Source organism: Rhamphochromis longiceps, linkage group LG8, assembly GCF_057381845.1.
Source record: "Rhamphochromis longiceps isolate RC_006_pf linkage group LG8, R_longiceps_female_GT1.1, whole genome shotgun sequence".
Lineage (NCBI taxonomy): Eukaryota > Metazoa > Chordata > Actinopteri > Cichliformes > Cichlidae > Rhamphochromis > Rhamphochromis longiceps.
The window spans coordinates 1025364-1050781 of record NC_140564.1 but is presented as its reverse complement, the minus strand read 5'-3'; the positions used below and the strand labels follow the sequence as shown (position 1 = coordinate 1050781).

At 45.4% G+C, this 25418-nt stretch overlaps 1 protein-coding gene across 7 annotated transcripts; it reads left to right on the top strand.

The window, feature by feature from the left end:
* The first annotated feature begins 99 nt into the window (after positions 1-99).
* On the top strand, positions 100-25354 carry ccdc57 (coiled-coil domain containing 57). 7 transcript variants are annotated; one of them, XM_085415418.1, is made up of 13 exons: positions 100-225; positions 4651-4725; positions 6617-6775; positions 6899-7061; positions 9756-9848; positions 17916-18114; positions 18444-18596; positions 18827-18906; positions 19016-19235; positions 20058-20158; positions 20439-20570; positions 20852-20954; positions 22509-25354. In XM_085415418.1, exons 2-13 carry the CDS (start codon positions 4682-4684, stop codon positions 22712-22714), a joined length of 1653 nt encoding a protein of 550 aa, XP_085271544.1. In that variant the 5' UTR covers positions 100-225; positions 4651-4681; the 3' UTR covers positions 22715-25354. The 7 variants fall into 7 exon arrangements, with proteins under 7 accessions (XP_085271544.1, XP_085271547.1, XP_085271543.1 ...); XM_085415421.1 differs by having other exon boundaries at positions 170-225; positions 6051-6775; XM_085415417.1 differs by lacking the exon at positions 100-225 and adding an exon at positions 228-364.
* Positions 25355-25418: the final 64 nt, after the last annotated feature.

The window sequence follows — 25418 nt, the reverse complement described above, 5'->3', positions numbered from 1 at the left end:
CGCCCATCTGTCATCTCATACCAAACACAACATCGCACACAGTCTTGAACCCACAGCAGTAAACAGGAACCATGTCATCGCTGTAGCCGGGGAGCAATTTAGCCGACGCACGGTTTCCATGGAAACCGCTTACCTCGCAGGGGAATAAGCCAAAAAGTTCACGCCAGCTGTGACATGGTGACTGCATGAAGACCAGGCCTGCAGGTGTGCACGTAGCTGTTTAAGGTAACCCAACGATAGGCGGATGTGTGAGCGCGTGCTCGTTACGTCTTTGCACTTCCTGTTTTCATCCGGTAACAGCAGGTTCAGGGACCGGGCTGTCTCTGCGCTCGCGGCAGGAGTGATGCACCGGCTACAGCACACTGTGAGTGTAAAAGTTATACGTTTGTAACTTTGTCTCTGCGGCTGCGCACCACGACTGTGATGGAAACAGCCACTGACGTCATCATTAAAGTGGTGTCCACCATAATACCGCTATAAATCTGTATATGACATACAGCACCCAGCTGTTCAGCACATGCGCACAGACAACAGTCAGAGTCACAGAGCTGGACCTCTGAAGCTGAAACCCCAGGACAGCAGCCTGAGTCCTGGAGAATATTGGACTTGAAACAGTACAGCTGTGTAGTACTGTAGCTGTGTAGTACTGTAGCTGTGTAGTACTGTAGCTGTAGCTGTGTAGTACTGTAGCTGTGTAGTACTGTAGCTGTAGCTGTGCAGTACTGTAGCTGTGTAGTACTGTAGCTGTAGCTGTGCAGTACTGTAGCTGTGCAGCACTGTACTGTAGCTGTGCAGTACTGTAGCTGTGTAGCACTGTACTGTAGCTGTGTAGTACTGTAGCTGTAGCTGTGCAGTACTGTAGCTGTGCAGCACTGTACTGTAGCTGTGTAGCACTGTAGCTGTGTAGTACTGTAGCTGTGTAGTACTGTAGCTGTAGCTGTGCAGTACTGTAGCTGTGCAGCACTGTACTGTAGCTGTGCAGTACTGTAGCTGTGTAGCACTGTACTGTAGCTGTGTAGTACTGTAGCTGTAGCTGTGCAGTACTGTAGCTGTGCAGCACTGTACTGTAGCTGTGCAGTACTGTAGCTGTGTAGCACTGTACTGTAGCTGTGTAGTACTGTAGCTGTAGCTGTGCAGTACTGTAGCTGTGCAGTACTGTAGCGGGGCACGTGGTGCATTGGGGAGACCAATGTGTGACTGATTACTGTCATTGTGAAAAATGAAGCTGTTCCCGTCTTTCACGTGTCTCACGGTGGATCAAAATCTGTGTAATTTGGCGTACTTCAGCGTTTTCTCCCTGTTTCCTGTTTCTTTGACGTTTTTTGTAGTCAGTGAAAGAAATGGGAACAAATGCAGTGTTTTTCCAACAGGCTCCTTGTAACACAGTAGAACAGGTACAATCTGACATTGATTCTTTTGTAAGTGTTATCAGGACCCAGCTGCAATGGTCCAGCTTTGAGGGCCAAGACCGTGAGTTTCATTCTTCTTCTTGGCTCTATACAGTTTTTGTTTGCTTACTTATTTACTGCTGTTATGTGTCGACACAACACTGGTTCATACCTTCAGTTAGAGACTTTTTGTGTTTGAATGATTCATACACAGAGTTAATGAGATTGTTAGCTGCACCATGGAGCTGGAAGTTACCTGGATTCCTCTGAATGAGTAACCAGGTTAGATAGATACATAACAAGGACCTTGATCCTCAAAGAGACTCAACATCATCTGTTTTTGGACGTAGTCTGAAAACACACCACAAAAAAAAAAGTTACTAATCCTTGTTGCCCAGCACTCAATCAGACATCCACAACAGTGAGCCGGTGCAGCGTATCCATTAGAGTCTAATGAGCTCGGAAAGTAATCAGCTGACTGACTAGAAGTGAAGAAGCTGTTGGGCTGAGAGGTGAAGTGCAGTCCCTTTCTTCCTGACCTCCTTAGAAAACCACGACCTGGATGGAACGAGGACAACTTACCAGGCAGAGGAGGCGTTATCCCCTCATGTAGTTATTTTTCCAAAGTGACAAAACCTGCACTGCATGTAAATTCAGTTCAATTCAATTTCTATAGCACCAAATCACAGCGGCAGCCTCAAGATACATCAAGCTGCAAGGTAACGATCCTACAGAGAGAAACTCCGTCCACCAAACGACCCGCTGTGAGCACTTCTCACTGACGTCGAGTTATTTGCTTCAGGTTTTAGTCACATCCGTCCTGCAGGTCTAATGAATGGAGTTAAAGATGGTTTATTTGTTTGCTGCAGATTGTGTGCAGCTCAGAGGTGTTTTTCACACCTTATTTTCAATAACACAAGAATTATGGAGATCAGGTTCATTCAAGCCTTAACAGAATAAAACGACTTTTCATTCACAGAGTAACACAAAGATCAAACCGTGTGGACCTGAAACGTCAGTATCTCAGCCTCATTTTAAACGACACTTACTGACGTGTGTATAAAGCTTTCATGCATCGCATCTCATGGTGCTGACAACATAAGGTGGACAGAGAAAGTACGCTTTATTAATTCTGTTTGTGGCAGCGGGCCATAAAAAATCAGACCTAGGGCCATGATTGGCCCCTGGGCTGGACTTTGGACATCCCTGTTGTAGCTTCTCATTTATTGGAGAGTCAATCAAGGTGAATAAACAACTTACCTGTCTGCAAAGAAGTTTTAATTAACAAGCATGTGGCACAGTGTAAAGAGGAGGACAGTGATTTCATTACAATTAGGATGTGTGTGTGTGTGTGTGTGTGTGTGTGTGTGTGTGTGTGTGTGTGTGTGTGTGTGTGTGTGTGTGTGTGTGTGTGTGTGTGTGTGTGTGTGTGTGGTCATCTTTCTTCTTAGAGGCGCTCTGTGTCTTTATATAATGCAAAGGTTTGTACACTGGCAGCACCACATGAATGTGAAAGCAGTGATATGTTTAATCCTAATAATGATTAATTGTCTTGACTATAGTCGTGCAGCTATAGATATAAAAAAACTGTGACTGCATTTATGATTATTGTTATGTACTTTACAGATGTTGTGGTCACTCTTGTGATATTAAGCCAGGCGAGGTTTTATAGAACATGAGCTGGTTATGGGCACGCTGTAGCATGCTGCAGGCGCGGGACATGAAGCATGTGGAGTGGAAAGCTGTGCTTTAAAACAAACATTTTTTTCATTGTATTTAAACTGCACCTCATGATAACATTCATCTCAAGGCTCTTTGTAATACGATCACATGATCCTCTATGAGCCCGCTGACAACTGCGAGGAAAGAAGTCCCTTTCAACAGGAAGTGTCCTCCTACAGATGCAGGGTCAGTAAGGAGAGGACAGAGAGGTGAACTATAGAAATGCATGAGTGAAAACAGGTGAGTGAAGAGGAAACGCTCAGTGCATGGAGGCAGTCGGCCTGCAGCCTGAGGCCATAGCAGGATAGCTGACCCAGCCAAACTCCAGGCTTCATCAGAGCGATTGAAGGCTGATCTTTAAAGTAGAGGCTGTCTGTCTCCTAAACTTAGACTAGCTTTCAGCTCCATGTCTGATAGAAATCTGTAATAATGTGAGAATATTTGTTTCATGTTCTGAGAAGGATGATGTGAAAACATGTGAACGTGTAACACCAGAACAATGTTGGTGTTGGAAATAATGAAGTAAGACCAGTGTAGCCGTGTGTTTGCAGTTACTCAGCAGTCGGGCTGTTCAGAGTGGGACGCTCATCAGCACTTTTTCATGTTTCTCTTTGTCATGATGAACTCGATTTGAACTTCTCTTTAAAGCCTATAATTCACGCTGTCTTTGCATTTTTCATTGAAAATAGTGAAAATGTTCTAATTGATTGGCCTTTAAAAACCAGCAAACATTTTTGAAGCGTTGTTTGTTACTCGTCTGTCCACAGCGTGTCATTCCAGGCTCAGTGGACAAGTAACAGTCTGCTGAATTTTCATTGTGTTTTCATGCATATTAAAAGCACTGCGGTTATCTGTCCTCTGAGCCTACCATTCAAGCTTCTATCAAACTTTACGTAATGACACCAGTTTGACATGTGAGCTCTGACAGGATGGAGGCAGGTTGCAAAAGATAGATTTCCTCACCTGCCTGTGCTGTTACCTGTGCACACAGATCACTTTGGCTTTATTTGCACACATTTTGAAACATTCGTCTGCCTCTAGTGAAAACAATAGAGGTCTGTGGGCTATCAATAGACACTAAGACGTTGGATCTGGAAAGACAAATTGGTTTTGCTAAATATTTAAATGTCATTGTTTAATTTTCAATGCAACAAGCTCTGCAAACTAGATTCCATGCACCTCTATTGTCCCTGTTTAGATAACATGCAATCCCCAAATGAAACCAGGACAGGGCTCTAGAACGATATCAGGAAATATGTCATTTGCAAAAATATGTTTCACAGTATGTTTAAGCTGTTGATTGAAGGGTCTAGTGGTCCACAGGCTGTGAGGATGACTGAGGAGCTCTACATGTTGCTTTACATTAACAAGTTTTATTTCAGTGCAACTGCGAGGAGTTGTCTTTACTTGAGTGATGTTATTTAAAGCTATGTAAAAGTGTGTGTGTGTGTGTGTGTGTGTGTGTGTGTGTGTGTGTGTGTGTGTGTGTGTGTGTGTGTGTGTGTGTGTGTGTGTGTGTGTGTGTGTGTGTGTGTTGCAGAATAAAAGATCGTGGAGATGAGCTGAAACAGATGGAGAACAAATTACAGGTGGAGCGAGACTACCACAATAAGAAGTAAGTCAGAGCCAAACTCTTCTGTAGAACCTCAATTTGAAATAACAGTGAGTCACCGTAGCCTTTGGAGTAACAGTGTTTTTGTCAGCTGTGTTTGTTAACCCTAACCAGCAGTAGCCTCAGTAAAACGAGTAAACAGCACCTATTGAGTTTAATGAAGTAATAAAGTTATTATGATCCAATTGATCTTTCTGAGTTAACTTCAATAATTACTTCCTCCAAACCATCAACGTGTCTTTTAGACCCCATTCCTACAAAACTGCTCAAAGAAGTCCTGCCATTAATTAATTCTTCGATCTTAAATATGATCAACCTATCTCTAATAATCAGCTATGTACCACAGGCCTTCAAGCTGGCTGTAGTCAAAAAGCATCTCTAGACCCAGCAGTCTTAGCTAATTATAGGCCAATCTCCAACCTTCCTTTCATATCAAACATCCTTGAAAGAGTAGTTGTCAAACAGCTAACAGATCATCTGCAGAGGAATGGCTTAATTGAAGAGTTTCAGTCAGGTTTCAGAGCTCATCATTACCTTGGCCTCCAGTAACACTGTGAGGAACCTTGGAGTCATTTTTGACCAGGACATGTCCTTCAACGCACATATTAAACAAATATGTAAGACTGCGTTCTTCCATTTGTGCAACATCTCTAAAGTTAGAAATATCCTGTCTCAGAGTGACGTTGAAAAACTAGTTCATGCATTTATTACTTCCAGGCTGGACGACTCATTATTCATTATTATCAGGAAGTCCTAAAAACTCCCTGAAAGCCTTCAGCTGATCCAAAATGCTGCAGCAAGAGTCCTGACAGGGACTAGAAAGAGAGAGCAGATTTCTCCTGTTTTGGCTTCCTGTTAAATCCAGAATTCAAAATCCTGCTTCTCACATACAAGGTCTTAAATAATCAGGCCCCATCTTATCTTAATGACCTTGTAGTACCATATCACCCTATTAGAGCACTTGGCTCTCGCTCTGCAGGCCTACTTGTTGTTCCTAGAGTATTTAAAAGTAGAATGGGAGGCAGAGCCTTCAGTTTTCAGGCCCCTCTTCTGTGGAACCAGCTTCCAGTTTGGATTCAGGAGACAGACACTATCTCTACTTTTAAGATTAGGCTTCAAACTTTCCTTTTTGCTAAAGCATATAGTTAGGGCTGGACCAGGTGACCCTGAATCCTCCCTTAGTTATGCTGCAATAGACGTAGGCTGCCGGGGGATTCCCATGATGCACTGAGTTTTTCCTTTCCAGTCACCTTTCTCACTCACTATGTATTAACAGACCTCTCTGCACTGAATCATATCTGTTATTAACCTCTGTCTCTCTTCCACAGCATGTCTTTATCCTGTCTTCCTTCTCTCACCCCAACCAATCACAGCAGATGGCCCCGCCCCTTCCTGAGCCTGGTTCTGCTGGAGGTTTCTTCCTGTTAAAAGGGAGTTTTTCCTTCCCACTGTCACCAAAGTGCTGCTCATAGGGGTCATATGATTGTTGGGTTTTTCTCTGTATCTATTATTGTACGATCTACTGTGCAACATAAAGCGCCTTGAGGTGACTGCTGTTGTGATTTGGTGCTGTATAAATAAAACTAAACTGAATTGAATTGAATTGAATTATGAATACTCAACGAGGAAGTGACCTAGGATTTTGAAACTGATACCATAGCTGCTAAAATTCTCACATGAGCCTTAATCACAGTGACCCTCACGTGAGAGGCGTGGGCGTGTCTGGATTAGCTTCCTGTCTCTCTCACAGCAGCATTTCATTTTACGTCCTCCTCCTCAGCCACCTTTTCTCGCCATGTTCCCTAAGGCTCAGTCCAACACACAGCAATATCACATATAAAATATAATAGCCCATATTTTAAGTACTAGTCTTATTCGGTCTGCATTTTCAAAGGCTTCACACAGAGCAGCCACAAATGTGGACTCAGTGGGACGAGTATGTCAGGCAGGTGTCCAGTGAAATGGTCCTGAAAGACACACAAATCATCAGCCTGCAGGAGAGAGAAACCACACTAAGGACTGAGCTGGAGCGGAGCAGGAAACAGACTGAAAGGTGAGAGGGGGAAAGAAGAAATACGAAGTCGGGAGTGCCATGGAGGTCCTTCCTGATGCATTGAATGGAGTAATAAACAGGGAGTATGGGCATCATCTCTTTGTATTTATAATTTCCTGTCAGGTACAAACAGCATCTGAGAGCTGGCCTCAACAGAGAGAAAGTCTTGGAGAAGAACAGCGTGCAGATGGAGCTGGAATGGCAGCGACGCTTTGAAGATGTAAAGGCGGACTACTACCTTGCAAATGAGCAGCTAATACAAGACCTGATCGAGGCCAGAGACCAGGTCAGTGGCTCACACATAACCCAACCCATTCAATAGACTCTGTGTGCACTTTAGCACTAATGCTAACTGAAATACCTGCAGTGATGGAAGCTGGACAGTTCACTGCAGGACAGAAAAAAGAGACTTTTTTTCACGTGTTTTCTGTTACACGCGTGTTCATGTCAGCAGGTGTCATTTAAAAAACGAGAAATGAGAACACATCAGATCTATGCTCATACAGACTGATGGTAGTGTTAGGAATGAAAGGACTGAATGATGGACATGATTACAGAGAGATTCGGATGCAGCAGGCTAGTCTGTGTGGATGACATTTCTTTGTAGCAGTTAGAGATGATACTGAGGAGTTTGTATGGTCCTCACGTTGCCTGACAACATCGGGGCATGCTCCTGATGAGATAACAGATCTGGCCCAGGGCATCATGGAGCTCCTGAAAAGTCAGAGGTGCAACCTGGGAGTGTCTCTGGGGCCGCGACATAATGTCCCAGAGGTGTCCTACTGAATTTACATCAGGACCCACTGCACCAGTGTAGGGTCTGACACTGGTACAAGGATTTCATCCCAAGATGTAATCAAGATGTCCTTACCAATCCCTTTTTTTTTTTCTTTTTTTTTTTTTTTTCCTTTTTTTTGGCCTGTCCCGTTTGGTTCTTTTGCATCAGAATTGTTGTCTAAAGGCAAACAAAGATGCCCAACGGATTTACTTTACCAAATTGACCATCCCAGCCTTGCCGTAATGGCCCATTTGATTCACCTTTTATTGTTTATTTTATTTTCACTTACTGAATACGGGACAGACTTGACTGGGGGAAAGAAGGGGAGAAAGAAAGAGGGAAAGAGAAACAGCTGAGAAGAGGGACGGGGGAGAAGGGCAAAAGACAAAAACCAACAGAACGGGCAGAGAAAAAAAATGCATATATCAATCACCTGGATCACCTGCTGAGAAAGAAAAAAGAAAACAAGCAGAAGAGAACAAGAGTAATAGAATAAACAACGTCACAATGATATATGGGAATATGACAGTAAATACTAAATATTAAACATTATTGTGCAGCACATAAGATCAACAGAACACAGTGTGCTTTGAGGTAGGAGCCAAAAAGGGTGTAGTTTGTGGGTGTGATCACCCGTGTGTACACCTGTGAGCATGGACGCGCTTGTTTTTAAAAGGTTCCTTCATGTAATGATCTGATAGAGGGGGGGGGGCACAGCCCCGTCCTCCAGGGCATGAAGCAGGTATGGAGGAGATCAAGAGACCAAGGAAGACCAACAGAGGGGCAGCTGCGCCACTGTCCCAGAAAGAGCTGAGGAGAGTCCCAGATGAGGGCTCACTCAGCAGCCGCGGAGCAGAAGCCAGGGGGAGTTGCAGTGACGCGCCCGTGAGCTCCGCCGGCAGTCAGCCGCGCCTGAGTGACCGAGCCCCAGGCCGAGAGGCCGGGGGCACCCCACCTCCGAAGTGCCCGAGCGAGCCCCAGGCTCCAGGCCCCGATAAGCGGCCGCCAAGGAGTGAGCCGGTGTGTACCTGGACGCCCATCCCCGGACACAAAGAACCACCAACGCACCGATGTCTGAGGGGGTCCGCCACTGGCAGGGGAAGTGGTGGGTGGAGATAGGCCTCCAAACCTTGGAGGGCCTGAGATGTCCCCAGAGAGGTGGCGCCTGACACCCAACCTGACATATAGACACAGACATACAGGCACACACAGACACAAACATCCATTCCCACCCTCATGCTCTCATATGCACTTACTCCACACTCAACCAACGTGGAGACAGACATAAAGAGACGCTGTACACACGATCACACTCCCCAAGCGTACTCTACAAACCGGGTCTAGGTACCCTTGCCCCTGGAGGGGGAACTGCACCCAGACCCAGGTGGTGTTACCCTTTTCCCTGCGGTGGGGAGAAGCAGACCGCCCCGACTCCGCAGCAGCAGGAAGGCTCCACACTCCAGACCGCAGTCGGACAGCCAACTCCTCCTCCTAGCCCCCCCGCTCCAGCAGGCCGCAGAGAATGGGGGTGAGAGAAGACTCCAAACCTCCCTCCACCCGCTCATTGTAGTGTTGATGCATGTGTGTTCTAAGGTGCATTTAAACCCAGGAGGGCTTGGAGCTACCTGCCAGAGAGCAGCAGGTAAGCGCATGGTCCCTCCTGCTAGCCCTCAATGTCTACATGTATTTAACATTGAGAGGTGGGCAACGACGCCAGGGGTGAGGTGTACACCCTGATGGTACTTTGGTACCAATCCCTACATGAAAGTCCTTCCCCATAATGTGATGGTGTCTGTAACAATGTTGCAGGCAACATAACGCTCTCCACAGCTTCTTTCACGTGTGACCTGTGGTCAGGGTGAAGCTTCTTTCATCTGTGAAAAACACAGGGTGGATCTGCCAATACTGGTATTCTATGGCTAGTGCCAGTCATCCCATTCCTGTGCAGAAGCAGACCTGCTGAGGGGTTCAGGACCTGCTACAGCCCTTCAGCTCTCCTAGAGTAACTGTCCATCTCCCGAATCTCCTCCATGCTGATGTGCTGGGAGACACAGCAAACCTGCTGGTAATGGCAGCAGGCTCGGGTGGCCCCCACCCCCCCTCAACAGTGACCTGTTTCAGTTTCAGCACACTGACAGAGGAGAGCTGCTGGTTTCAAAGCCCAGGATGTTTTATGAATGTAACACAGTTTTCATGTGTCAGGCTAAAGCTGAGCTGATGGAGAGAGAGCAGCAGCTGCATGATCTGACCGTCTTGCTCCAGTCCACTAGCAGGGAGCAAGATCAGGCTGTACAGGTGAGCACATGTTTAACCACACACTAATATCAGTCTACGGCTTGGCTGCTCAGCCAAAGCGTGCTGGAACAGAGCTCCTGCTGTCATTCAGCTTTTTTTAAAACCCATTTTTTATTATAATTTACAACCTTGCAACTTATACTTGTCAATGTTCACAAGTTGAACAGATACAGGAACAGGGCAGCAATGTAGAAGTTAAATTAAAAAAAACTTCAAATAATATTAATAAGACGTGGCAATCTTAGTAGTAATAAATGAACAGAGTGAACCTCTGCTGGATTATTGAAACAATAAGCATGTATGGGTCATCACTGAACAATCCTCTCTGCATCTGCAGAGCATGTGTTATTCCCTCCATCTGATAAATCTCTCTTATTTTATCAATCAAGATTTAACCATTTAATGATGATACACTTTAGTGCTGCTGTAAGCAAGATTCTCAAGAGATACTCTTTATTGTTTCCTGTAAAACCATTTGGTAGTACCCCTAACATGGCTAACTGTTGGTCTTTTGTTAACAGTTGTTGGGAAACTATTGAGAGCTTTAAATATGTCCTTCCAAACGGAGCCAATGGACATGACCAGAATATGTGTGAATGGGTTCCTAAGTGAGTACCACAATTTCGCCAACAAGTGTCAGGAGTTGGTTCATTTTAGCAACGATCTCTGGGGGGTCTAAAATATCTCATGACCACCTTCCCTTTAAATTCTCTCCACAGCCCAGAATTAGTCACCAGATGGGCCTCACTGAACTCTTCTTCCCAAGTCTCCTCTGAGATTTGAGTGCCAAGCTCAGCTTCCCGCCTGGCCTTAATATACAAAGTTGCACTTGTATTAAAACTCATAAATGCATGATAGAAATTACTAATCAATTTTGGGGAGGAATTACTGTGAAATATTTTTAGAGATATTTCCTCGATGGGTGAGGGCTCCAAACTTGCTTCCATTCTTTATGTTTTGTCAAAAAACTTCTTAGCTGCAAAAATCTAAAAAAAAGTCAGAAGAAGGAAGCTGAAACTTCTGGAGCCCCTCTGATGACATGGTCCAAAAAATAAATAAATTGTGGCCACAAAATACTACTTCGTGCACTCGAAATAGTATAACGTGCGCACGAAATGCTCATTTGTGGGCACGAATTGGGTAAAACGTGGCAACGAATTCTGCATTTGTGGCAACAAAATAGATAACGTGCGCACATCATATTGATACAATCCTGGACAGCTGCGTAGAGACATAAGCATGAGAGTAGGCTAAACCTACACACCGTGGGCAGAGACGGTATGATTGACTTTTATTTTAGGCTGGGAATGAGCTACAAATACATTTTGAAAAGCCTGCAATGCAAGGAACCATTATTACGGAGAGACGTTAAAACAGGATACTGCAAGCCCAGTTGCTTTACAGACGTAAGTACGACCTGGACGCTGGGATAGATTTTATTGTCAACCAACTGCAAGGGCCTGGGAAGGATCACGGTTATCGGTCAAGTGTTTCGTGCCCACAAATTAGCATTTCGTGCCCACGAAATAGTATTTTGTGGCCACAATTTATTTATTTTTTGGACCATGTCATCAGAGGGGCTCTGTAGAAACTGACCTCTCAGCTGTTGAACTCAGGTGCCCATTCCTCACAACATGACAAAGTTTATGAAGCCCGTTATTTGACCATGCTCTGAAGCCAGGGTCTTCCATAATAGGACAAAAACCCTGCAGGTTGGAAAGGCTTGATACAATTAAAATTTCTTTTGGACCAAATGTTTGTTTGATTCTACGCCAAATCTTTAGTGTGACCCTTGTCCATTCCCCCATATGCACATCTTAAGTGAAATGTTAGAGAAAAGCAGGGATTCCAATGATCATATTGTCTTCTCAGTGTTTAGCCACGTGCTGAGGTGGTTTTTCCCAGCTCAGTCTGGGCGGAGTTCTTTTTTCTCCTCGTCTTTCCTCATGTGGTGCATTTTCCATAGTTATACCTCTCTGACCTGTCTACCCCGTGTGATGTTTGTGTCATGTACAGGTATGTATGGTCGAAAGGGTAAGATGGCGCTTGCAAAGGTCAGCAGCCTTAACCCAATTTCCTTCTGCGCAGAGCGCAGGGGTAAGCTTTTAGTAATAAGGGGGCGACTTTTTCCTTAAAGTCTTTATCATTAATAAAACCATCAGGCCAGGACTTGTTTTAGTTTTAAGGTTTGAAATCACCTGTAAAATGTCTTGTTCCTGAATTGGTTCATCTAACTCTTTTGCTACCGATTCCAGCAGTGTTCTTAGATTGATCTTTTCTAAGAAATCAGACAGTGTACTGTCATCCTTGCATGTATCTGAATTTTTATATAATGACTTGAAAAAATTGGCAAAGCAACTTGCCAATTTGGTTTGGTTTAGTAATTAGGGTTTGATTCGATCTCAGCTTTTGGACCATATTGCAGAATTGCTGTTTCCTGAGTCTTATTGCCAGCACTCTACCAGCCCTACTACCTTGTTCCTAATACTTTTGTTTAATGTATCTTAAATTGCCCTCAATTTTATTGTTAATTAAACTATTAATCTCACTACGCAGCACTTTCAGATCGGACAGCTAGTCGGCTGTCTGTGGTTTTTGTGTGTTATTGCTCGAGGTGCCTTATTTTGGCCTCCAATTCACACCACCTGGCCTCCCTTTTTTTTTCTGGCACTTGCAAATGATATTATGCAACCTCTAATGTATGCCTTGGTGCAATCTGATAGAGTTAAGGGCGATATCTCCGGAGTTGTATTCAATTCTAAGTAAATATTTAATTCAGTATGTATGAACTCACTCAGGCAGCACGGTGGCACGGTGGTTAGCACTGTTGCCGCACAGCAAGAAGGTCCTGAGTTCAATTCCAACATCAGGCCGGGGTCTTTCTGTGTGGAGTTTGCATGTTCTCCCCGTGTCTGCGTGGGTTCCCTCCGGGTACTCCGGCTTCCTCCCACCGTCCAAAGACATGCAGCTTGTGGGGATAGGTTAATTGGATAATTCAAATTGCCACTAGGTGTGAATGTGAGTGTGAATGGTTGTCTGTCTCTGTGTGTTGGCCCTGCGACAGACTGGCGACCTGTCCAGGTTGTACCCCGCCTCTCGCCCTATGACAGCTGGGATAGGCTCCAGCGACCCTGAAAAGGATAAGTGGAAGTGAATGGATGATAAGATAAGATAAGATTAGATAGAACTTTATTAATCCCTCGGGTGGGTTCCTCTGGGAAATTCGATTTCCAAAAAAGCACAGCACCGACAGAAGTTACAGTTACAGAACTGTTATATATATATATATATATATATATATAATACACACACACACATATATATAAATACAGAGACAAATATAAATAAAATATACGAAGGGGATAAATAGGAATAAAAATAAAAATACAAGTGAATTGCACATTTCAAGTATTGAGTCTATTGCACTGTTGACTATTTACAAAAAGTATTGCACAAGGTATTGCACAGTGAGGTGAAGAGGCACTACAGCTTAGTTGTTCCCCCCTCCTTTGTCCTCCTGTTTCCCCTCCCTCTCCCCTCCAGAGAGGAGTTAAACAGTCTGATGGCGTGTGGGACAAAGGAGTTTTTAAGTCTGTTAGTTCTTGTCTTGGGGAGAAGCAACCTGTCACTGAACAGACTCTTCTGGTTGTTAATGGCCGTGTGCAGAGGATGCCCAGCATTGTTCATAATGTCCATCAGTTTCTTTAGTGTCCTTTTCTCTGCCACTGTCACCAGAGTGTCCAGCTTCATGCCGACCACAGAGCTAGCCCTCCTGATCAGTTTCTCCAGCCTGGATGAGTCCTTCTTTGCTGTGCTGCTCCCCCAGCACACCACAGCATAGAAAAGTACTCCAGCAACCACCGACTGGTAAAACATCCTCAGGAGCTTCCTGCAGATGTTAAAAGACCTCAGCCTCCTGAGGAAGTACAGTCGGCTTTGGGCTTTTTTATACAGGTGCTCTGTGTTGCATGACCAGTCCAGTTTATTGTCCACCCACAGCCCGAGGTACTTGTACTTGTTGACCACCTCCACCTCCTCCCCCTCTATCTGAACCGGCAGTGGACCTGCTCTAGACCTCCCGAAGTCCACAACCAGTTCCTTAGTCTTTGAGGTGTTGAGTTGCAGGTGGTTTGTGTGACTCCATGCGACAAAGTTCCTCACCAGACTTCTGTACTCCTCTTCTTGATCATCCCAGATACACCCCATGATGGCTGTGTCGTCTGCAAACTTCTGAATATGGCATAATTCAGAGTTGTAGCAGAAGTCAGAGGTGTACAGGGTGAAGAGAAGAGGGGACAGCACAGTTCCCTGTGGTGCTCCTGTGCTGCTGACCACAGTGTCAGACGTGATGTCCTTCAGCCTGACGTACTGTGGTCTGTCGGTGAGGTAGTCGGAGATCCAAGCCACCAGGCAGGGGTCCACCTCCATCCTGTTCAGTTTTTCTTGAAGCATACAGGGCCGGATGGTATTAAAGGCACTGGAAAAGTCAAGAAACAGTATCCTGACCGTGCCTTTTCCCCCATCCAGGTGTGAGTGGGCTCTGTGTAGGAGGTACAGGATGGCATCCTCCACTCCGACACCCGCCTTGTATGCAAACTGTAGTGGGTCCTGGGCATGTTGTACCTGTGGTCGGAGGAGGTTGAGGAAGAGCCGCTCTAGAGTCTTCATAAGATGTGACGTCAGTGCCACCGGTCGGAAGTCATTCAGCTCATTGGGCCGGTTCTTTTTGGGGACCGGGACGATGCAGGATGTCTTCCATAGGGCGGGCACTCTCCCCAGTCGCAGACTGAGGTTGAAGACTCGTTGTAGCGGCTCCCCAAGTTCAGCAGCACACGCTGGATGGATGTATGAACTCACAAAACTCGCTATCATTTAGGAGTGAGGCCAAAGTTTTAGTTTTGGTGTCAATCCTAAGTCCCATGAGAGTGATAGCGGTGCATGGTCAGATAGTGTAATTGGTAAAATTCCAATATTGTTAATTCTATGTTCTTCTGTTTTGGAGGTAAAAAATAAATCTATCCTGGAATAGGATGCATGTCTATGCCAGTAAGAAGTATAACCTCTGACTCTAGGAAACCTATTTCTCCAAACATCAGTTGGTCCCAGTTCAGTTGTTAAGTGTTTTAGAGCTTTACTCATGTGAGACACATGACTTTTAGAGCTTGGTTGTTTGTCCATGTAAGGTGACAAGACACAGTCAAAATCACTCCAAGCAGTAAAATACCAGAACATTAAAAATTGTATGAACTTTGGCTCATCCTCATTAGGGGCATAAATATTGAAGAGAGAAACCAATACTCCATCGATGGAGCCATTGACCATAATGTACCTTCCATCTGGGTCTTTAGGATAGCCACCCCTCTTTTCCTGCCAGATTTGTGAGATGAATAAAACACTTGTTGTGCCCACGACCTTTTTAGCTTGTCATGCTCAACATCAGATAAATGTGTCTCCTGTAAAAAAGCTATGTGACCTCAGACCTCTACATTGGAGAGACCAAACAGCCACTTCACAAGCGCATGGCACAACACAGAAGAGCCACCTCCACAGGACAAGACTCAGCAGTCCATCTGCATCTTAAGGATAAAGGTCACTCTTTCGAGGATGCCAATGTTCACATTTTGGACAGAGAGGACAAATGGTTTGAAAGAGGAGTGAAAGAAGCATCTATGTCCACTGTGAGCGACCATCTTTGAACAGAGGCGGGGTTTACGACACCAACTCTCTGCCATCTATAATCCAGTTTTGAGATCCCTTCCCAGACGCCTTAACGCCCACTCACATCCTGGGCCATCTGACCTCAGGAATTCGCATGATAAGGTGGGGCCAGGTTTCACAATGAACTCACCCGAAACTCTGGCTGATTGGGACCCACACCCAGTTTCACACCTTGGCTCAGGCGATTAGAGGATCATCAGGGGGTCCTTTTGTCCCTCTGTGGGGGGAAACTCCCACTAGGTTTATATCTGGGACTCTCCACCATTTGACCTTAGAACTGAAGAAGCTTCTCGGATGAGAGGTGAAACGTCTTCAAGCAACTTAAAGAAGTCCAGACGCTTTTCTTTGCAAGCTCCTTAGACTACGATGACCTGGATGACTGAGAACCTTCACAGACATATGTGACAATTGAAACTTTGTAGCTGACCTAGTGTTACCTCTTTTAACGGGGCTGTGGAGGCCTTTGACATTATAACTTATGACTTTAAGCAAATCCATCTTAACTCTTCAGAGTGAAGTTACAGATATCTGGGAGCATAAGTAATTTTGAACTCCATGATGACCCAAGGATTTTGCTTAACATAGGACAAAACAAAAGGAACCATCAAACCAACAAACCAAAAACGAATATATAAAGCACCTTGTACAAGTTTTTTACCCATCAAATGATCCCTGGGAGAGCAAGGGACCTGAGCAGGTCAGACAACAACAAGACAAAAAGTCAACAAGTCCTCGAATGCAGCTAACTCAAGTTTAGATGTCTTCATATGAAATGATGAACTGAAGTTCGGGGAGAATTGCTGCGAACAGTCTCAGTGCAACCAACAGGTCTCAGTGCTGTCTGCTAGAACAATATTGGAACTCAGGCCTGCACAACTTGCAACTAAGCTCTGTGATGTAGCTTACTGAAGTAAAGAACTCCGAGTTACCTTCCACCTTGGTCCAGGAGATAAGACCATCATAGTTCACCACCTGCTGGAGAAAGTATGTTTTCCTTGACATAATCCATGGCTTTGGCAGCATCCACAAACTCTTTTTCAACGTTGTTGTAAGAGACAGGAAATCTGGCAGGGTACAGGATGTGGACTCCCAGTCTATCGTGGAGTATCTTCCTCACGCAGTGAAAGCTGCCCTGACTTTCGCCACCCTGCCGTGTAGTCGGGGAATATGGCGATTGGGTTTCCGTTGAAGAGTAGTTTACCTCTGCGCACACTCCTGAGGATGTCCACGGCATCTCCTTTGCTGTTTGATTTAGCAATGATAACTTGTGGGGTATCCCCGTGTCTCCGTTGAGTCAGACTACGATGAAATCTTTCCACGCGGACTTCCCTGTCAAGCCAAAACACCTCTTTCAGGAGCGCTGAGACCGCCTCCGGTGAGCTGGATCCCTGGGTTTCAGCCACACCGGTGGCTCGGCTTGGATAGCGGTAGTTTTGCTATTGATTTCTGCCGTGCTCTCATTGCCTACAACATGCTGGCTCATTATGATGATGGGACTTTCAGATGAATACAAGAAGCTAATAGAAGGGCTGCACGGTGGTGCAGTGATTAACCTCACAGCAAGAAGGTCCTGGGTTTGAATACACCATCTGAGGGTGCATGTGATTATTAAAGTGGGACATCTGTCAGAATCACTGTACTGGGTTGACTTTCACAGATGCTCATTTCTGTTGTGGCCACAAGGTGGCAGTAATTTACTGTCCTGTACATCACTGATGACTGAGGATCTTCTAGACCCAGCAGTCTTAGCTAATTATAGGCCAATCTCCAACCTTCCTTTCATATCAAACATCCTTGAAAGAGTAGTTGTCAAACAGCTAACAGATCATCTGCAGAGGTTTATTTGAAGAGTTTCAGTCAGGTTTCAGAGCTCATCACAGCACAGAAACAGCTTTAGTGAAGGTTACAAATGATCTTCTTATGGCCTCTGACAGTGGACTCATCTCTGTGCTTGTCCTGCTAGACCTCAGTGCAGCGTTCGATACTGTCGACCATAATATCCTATTAGAGTGATTAGAACATGCTGTAGGTATTACAGGTACATTTAGGATAAATATACACTTTGCTCAAAACATTTGTAATTTTGTTACCCATAAATTTGCATAATTATGGTTAAAAAGCTGTACAGTGATGCACATGTCTGAGAGCGGCACAGAGCTCTGCATAGTCCTGTTCAGTACTGATGGAAGCAGATTTATAGTTATTGTTGTGTTGTTGGTGTCCCTGCAGTCTCATCGTTTTGTGTATTTTTGATCTGAACATTCAACACACAATAATGCAAATTTCCAATTCCTGTTCTTCTTCCTGTGAAACATCACTTACACGACATAAAACCATCTAAATCCACAGGGTCTCACTCCAAAGGTGGATTCTCTGGCATCGGTGGAGATCCGGCGTCTACAGGAGCAGAACAGCGCCCTGCGTGCTGTGGTTACCCAGATGAGAAAGGACATGGAAGGTCTCGGCCATCTCCTAGTCTTACCTAATGCTGAGGCACCAGTGCAACCTCCGTATCAGGAATCTTCAGCCTCCAAAGGCAACACAGCAGGTGCTGTCTGGCTCTGTATACAAACCTTGATGAGTTTCTGCATCACTGTGACAAACTATACACGCAAACCCTTTCAGTGGGCTCCACATGCTAAGATAGATTTGACCCAGTGACCCACATCACTGCTGCTGATTCTTCTGTTAAACATGCTTTTGTTGAACTTACAGCCACAGACACTCTGCTCATCGCATGTAAGAAAGAAAAGCTTAGAATTATCATGAACTTGTTTTCTGTTTTTCATTTTAATGTATAAAATAATAGCTTTGGATAATCTGAGTGTTAAGCTAAACTTTAACACTCCTTCTCCTTCTCTGTAAAACTGGACTCAGACTCCCGTCAGCCTCTGGAGCAGGAGGTGCACCTGTCAGGTAAGCACCTCGAGGAGCAGCGAGGAGGTGTCACAGGACTGTCAGGCCTGGCTTCAGCCATGGAGGACCCACAACACATCAATCCAGGCAGATCACAGCCTGAAAATCAAGCTGGTATTATTCATACTGTTAATTTCCTCCATATAACCCCAAAACATTACGTTAGCTAACACAAACACTGTAAGTAGATGATAGAGAGGAACATAAGGCGTTAAGCAGCAGAGGTGTTTGTGGCTGTTGAACATGTTCATCTTCCACAGTCACTGAAACCTGTATCTTTGACGTTTGTTGGTCACATTGTCTCCCTCATATCACTGCATCATATTTGTGCCGTGGGTCCTCAGGTGGTTCGTGTCTGGATGAACGTGGCAGGTGCCCCGCTGTGACACGTGTGGAGTCAGCTTCCAATGACATCACACAGCAGGTACTACAGGAGGTTTATTGATCTGTCGGTGGAGGTGGAGCCACTGATCTGCTTAACCCTACCTATCACTGTTAGAAAGCACAAAATGGTTTCATCATCATCTTTTCAGAGGACACTGGTGCAGCTCCAAGGAGACAGCAAGTATGTGAAACCAGCTCTGATGTGTGGCGTGTTTAAGAGCGTCCATCCTGCTAAAAATGACCCCCAGCTCCTTCGCGTCAGGCTGAAGCAGGCAGCGTCCTGCATCGCCCGTTTGAGCAGAGAGAAACAGCAGCTGATAGCGCTGGGCAACCGCCTCCGTGCCCAGATCGCCGCCGACGGACGGCAGGGTAGAGTTACACACCCGTCACTGCACACCCCGGTACAGCACAGCAGGGTGGCTGTGCTGGGAGGCTGCAGCCCAGCCCAGTTTACTGGAAGCATAAATGAATTTAAGGACAAACTGAGACGCTGGCAGTACAAAATCAAACTGGACCTGCACAGTCACACTTTTCCTCTTAAGAATAGTCGGATGGTGTGCCGCTATGAATTGTGGGGATTATTTACTCTCCTGTTGTAAAGAATGCTCCGGTTAATTGTATGCTAAAGGAGGTAATAAAGGACATAATGAAGTTTCCTTTAGAGAAGGAATGTGATTCCAGCACCTGTGAGTTCAGATACTGCAGGTGAAATCACACAGTTAGGAACAGCACGTACCTGATCGTCATCATCTCAGATCAGTCTGACATCACTCCACCTGACCAGTTAGCCTTCTTTTATTCAGTTCCTGTTGGCACTGACGTGGGCTTTCCTGCTGTTTCCTCCTTTTAGGAATGTAAAACAGCGACTCAGGGCCTTTTTGAGGAGACAGCAAACGACAGCAAAAGCATTTAGAGTTCCAGGATTGTGGAGTCACACGTATATCAAATGTTCTGCAGCGACTGCATGAGAACGTTTTATTACTGGATGGATTCAGACACAGCAGTACTGTGTGGGGCTGCAGTGGGAAAAGTTACAAGAAAAGTGATTCAGACTCTACGCGTATGGACTATTATTAGCATGCATGTGTGGTGTTTGTTTCCACAGGTGGATGATATATTCTGTGGTGTTTACAGACAGACTCATGAAAAATTAAGCAGTCAGAGGTCCTTAAATATCTCTGTGTCCAACAGCACCGGGGGGGCTGGAGAAGGACACCCCCACAGAGAAACTAGGAGACCACCATGGCCGCCTTTCTGCTGTGGAACAGCTGCAGTACCAGCTCACCACTCAGGTATCTGCTCAACAACGTCCTCGTCCTCTTCTCCAGCAGGTTTACAGAGGTTTGAATGTGTTACTTTGTTGTAGATGTCATTTGAAATGGATACAAATGCCGTGGTCGCCATCCCTCAGTATCACACTGACACATGAGTGCAGGCGGCACTTTGTGCAAATGTGTTCAAATTAAAAATCTGACGTTTTTACTTGAGGGGAAAGTATGTGCTTTACTTTAATAAGAACACGTCCGTGTCTGTGCTGCACCGGATACAGTGTTGGTGTGTTTGTGCCATCAGGAGCTGCAATATGCACTGATGCAGAGAGCTTCTGCTGCTGCTGAACAGCACATCCCACCAACAAAGAGCCAGGCTTTCTTCAAAGGGACTGCAAACACTTGCCATGGGCTCAAACCCAGAGACACGTCTGAGGTGAGAGCCTTGAAGAATGCATTAATGCACTGCCAAGCCCAGCTGGCCTGTTCACTCCCTGCCTGGATGGCTGTGTTCTCCTCCAACATGCTTGTTATGTTGAGTGGTGTTCCTAAATGGCCTGTGGTTAAATGTGTGGGTTCAGTAACACTAGAAAAATGCTGCATACTGTAAATGCAAGTACACATTTGTGTGTATATATTAATGAAGTAGTAAACATCAGAAGAGTAAATCTGTGATTCGCACAGCCGTAGTGTAAAATAACTCTTCTTCTTCTTTAGACACGCTCACAGCTGCACTTGTCCAGGACTGTGTCGCATGAATCGCTGTGCTCATTAACGATGCTGTGGGACACTCTGGATCGTGGACTTACGGACTCAGAAGGTATCCACATCCTCCCCACGATGCGCTGTACTCGCAGTCTTTGCACATCACTGTAGTGTAGTCAGAGCACTGAGTGTCAGTTTGTAGCAGAAGACAAAACAAGTTCACAGCCAGCATCACAAACATTCATTTCATCTCATTTTGTATCTAGTTTGTGATCATAAGTACAGTTACTCTATGTTACTGGAATAAAACAAACTCTGCTCCCAGTGTGAGTCAGCGACAGATCAGCTGTTGCTCAACGTGTGGCCTGGTCTCTGTCAGCGCTCCAGGGAACAATTTCCCAACCAGATAAAGCTGACTTGCAGTGATTGGCATCATAGCAGTCAATAATTGTGAAACCAGAAAAACAAAGCACAAAGTTTGAATGATGTGTTGATAAAGGATGAGTTAGAGATGTCTGTGATAGCTGTTAAAGCAACAGTGCTGCTTTCTTGTGTACAGTTCCACTGTGGGAGAAACGTGAGTCTATCTTCTGTCTTTACCGACATCCAACAGTGAACTCTGAGACTGATGACTTATTTAATTATTTATTTATTTAGGACAGTGCATGTTAATGAACATAAATGTAAAAAAAACAAAACAATTACATGAATGTAAACATGCCAGATTATAGCCAAAGGCTAATTTCCATCTGTTGTCCTTAAACATAAAAAAATAGACATAATAAACTTATTTGAGCCAATGTTTCTGGGTGGTTCAGCAGGTAGAGGAGGTCATGATGAACAGGAAGGTACAGACACATCGAGCTACAGACCATCTCTAACTCGGACCACAGCCACAAATCTTCTTGTCCATCCAGCAGGTCGTCTCCAGTCTTCATGTGAAATATCGTTGGGCAACAGGCTGGGCCCAAGTTACTCCGTGAATGTTAGATAGAAAGTGCTTAAAGTGCTTGTGTGGATGGATGAGATTGCAGAAAGCACTGAGTGCTCAGTTACAGCAGAACAGTGCTAAATAAGAACGCGTCCACTTACCGTTTATTTCCTTCTGTTCAGCCCTGACAGCTCATTTCAGTGATGATGATGAATGTCTGCCTTTGGTGTCACTGTCATGGGGATGTGCTTCGTGAGTACAGACGTGAGGTCTCACGTCGTTTTGGGGATGGGAATGATGGTGGAGGGCGTCAGACTGGTGGGAATGGCAGCACGAGTCAGGGAGAGGTTGAACTTTGTACTGTTGTTGTTGTTTGTCAACAGAACTGCATAAAAATCAGCAACAGAATCCTTTTATTCATTTTAGGCATTATGTGGTACATATATATATGGGAAGCATCACTTTAGCTGAGCTGAGCACACATGTCATAAATACACTTGTAGCATCTGTAACCAAACCAGGTAATGAACAGCTGGTTGAAACTCGTGGGAGTTATGATGTCTTTGAACAGTTTATAGATCATAGACATGGCACGCATTAATAGGCTGCACTGGACCAACCTGCACCGACACGTCACTGCAGCGAATCGCAGTGACCTGTGCTGCTGTTAGTGTGTTTTTGGATCTGAATTCAACAAATGAAACAGTTGTAAGTCAACTTCTTTTGTCTCTCCAAAAGGTGAACGTGGGCTCAGGAGCAGACAGTCTGGTGGCTCTGGAGTCCAGATGATGGTGCATGGTAGTGGTGTGATTCCCAGCCAGCCCCAGACTGAGGTCCAGCAAAGCAGGAGCCAGTCTAAAACACTGCCAAGCACTACCAAGACCAACAGACCTGCAGTCCCTGCCAGGATCAGCAAGATCAGAAACTACAATGTTAAAGACTGAGATGGATGTTGAGGACAAGCCCAGACCAGAGCTCCCAGCAGCTGGCACACTGGGAGTAACACACGAGCATCACGGACAACACAAAAAAGAGAGAAGAGTGGGACAAGGAAGGGAACGAGACTCTGATGGATGTAATGAAGACAATCAGACAGAAAACAACAGCAAACACACACCAGCAAAGGAGGACACAGGCCACATACACAAGAACACTCACAGTAAACATGAACACAAAGACAAAAACACTGCAGGACAGAGACAATCGAGACAGAGACAGGACGGATAAGAAACACTCAAGGGACCAAAAACCTGAAACTGGAGCTGAACCACACAGTCCATCAAACTGAGCAGGAAGCAGAACTCGAATAACACAACAGGACAACTATGACTGACCGACAATGAAGCTATACAACAAACAGGTTACTGAATAAGATGTGATTGTTTTCATGCACATATGCACTGCAGCAGAAGGAGAAAACAAACCCTGACCAGCAAAAACCTGAACAGAAATCAAACGTGTTGAACCCACGTGAGAGTTTCAGGGAGGAATATTCATGATTTTAAGGAGCGTTACACCTTTATTGCTGCGCTCTCACACACTCTGTCAGATCCAATAACTGAAGAAACTACAGAGACACAGAACACACAGGAGCATACAGCACGAGGCCTTAAACACACACGAGGGGACGAGGCAGAGTGGACACCACAGGGGACACAGCTGGACAGAGTCACAGTAAGGGACTGTCAAAATAAAACAGGAAACGTAACACTGACACAGACACAAAGACGGACGAACCATGGACAAAAAGGTAAAGACACATGGAGACACGTGGAGGAAACTAATAAACCTGAAGCTAAACTAGAGTCACAAAAGTGAACTAACAGAATCCACAGAAAGACGAAGAACCAACCTGAGGAGCATGAGGAAGTAACACTGATCAGTGGGTTAGAACTCCAACATAAATTCACGTACTCGTGAATAAATCCTTTATAAAGTTAAAATGTGTCCCCATCATTGTTCCAGTCTTGTTGTCCTTCAGTACATCTTCATGTCCTTCTAGTGGGAGGTTTCAGGTTTTGTCCTGTCGTGTGTAATTCTCTCTGGTGTTCATCCGTCTCTGTGCACACGAGGACAGTCGCACACAAACACTGTTGCAGCAGACCACGGTGGCTTCCACGCGAGCAGCTTCAAAACATGCTTCATCCCCGAGAAAGTATCTGCTTTACCACAGAGATCAGCTGGGTCATCAGCGTACGCTGTGGGTGTGAATCAGAGCAGACAGTGGTGTGTCTGCGACAGAAACAATCACTGACAGGTTTGCATGTAAATAAAGCAACTTGCTTTGGTGAACTCTAAACACTCTGTCGTCATGGTTTAACAGACACATGATCAAATCTACAGGCAGCTTCTTTCTGAAACACGAGCAGCTGCTGCTGTTTCTCCTCAGGTTCAGAAACCCACTCCTGTTACATGTTGTTGTGGAGAAACAGGAAGTGCATTTCTCCCCTGGAATAGAGATTTTATAAGTGCTGGAGACCATATTTCATATGCTCCATATGATATCAGCTGTCACCCTGCCACATTTCCTCTCACCTCTCAGTAAACCTTTGTCAGTCCGTCCTTTTATTCCTGATATTCCCAGATACCAAACAGGTGATACACACTGCTAATTTTGTACACTGACCCACTGTGTGTTGTTTGGGACTGTCCCCTTCACTTTCATTATATTATCATAGTATCTGTGGAAAACCTGGGAAACGCTGATCTGTGAAATACAAGTGTGGGCGTGCACAAAGTGTTTCGACACAAAGTGAACCATCATCAGGACATCATGTGTGGCAGCACTGGTATAGGGACACACAGGTGAATGCTGGGTGACAGCGAGACACACCTGAACTCTGAGTGCTTTGTATCACGCTCACTGCCTGCAGCACTCACATGGATGCAGATTCAGCTTGAGCGTTTTGCCCAAGGGCACTTTGTCATGCAGCCCTGAGGATCCACAGACAGGCTTTACTGTGGGGTATGACATGAAGTTATTTCAGACAACACGAGCTGTACCTGAGCTATCATCCATCCACAGACCTACATCGTGGTGAATGCACCTATTTTTATATAGCAGTCACACACTCACACAAGCACTTTCTTCTGTTTTTTCTCACATTCACACACTCCGATGGATGTGTGAGTAAATCTTGCCTGAGGATATTTGGCAAGCAGACTGGATCAGCAGGGACCGAAGCACACGCTCCAGTGTGAGACCTGCCCTGGCTTCTGAGGCTCCAGGTGGGACACACAGGTCACGGTGTGGCTGCTTTGGTGAGCTGTGTGCTTTGTGTAGATGAGTGTGATTGTTGTGGTCCATTACAGGACACTTCACCTCAGCTGAGGAGCCAAAGTCCCGATGAGCTGGATGGAGCTGATGAGTACTGACCATAGGTGGAGCTGGAGGTCAGCAGCTCCTTACACCATCATGCGACTGAACCGTGAACTCCAGTAACCCTGACAAGTCACGCGAGCTCTCCTGGCTACGTCACAGTTGGGTCCCGCCCTTTAATCACCCTATCTCAACAGTGGCTGCAGGTCTGCAGCGATTGGACGAAGCCTCACATCCTCGCTCCGTGATTGGCCAGCTTCGCCTGTCATCCAGAAGTTGCCGGCTGCACCTTCGCATCGTCAGCTGCGGTGTAACGTTGAGCAGCTCTG

Bases quoted from the DNA above. Each gene is read 5' to 3' on its own strand.
- ccdc57 (XM_085415418.1), top strand. From the start codon at position 4,682: ATGGAGAACAAATTACAGGTGGAGCGAGACTACCACAATAAGAA. The intron at 4,726-6,616 runs GTAAGTCAGAGC...GCATTTTCAAAG, and splicing joins CGAGACTACCACAATAAGAA to GCTTCACACAGAGCAGCCAC. The intron at 20,571-20,851 runs GTGAGAGCCTTG...CTTCTTCTTTAG, and splicing joins AACCCAGAGACACGTCTGAG to ACACGCTCACAGCTGCACTT.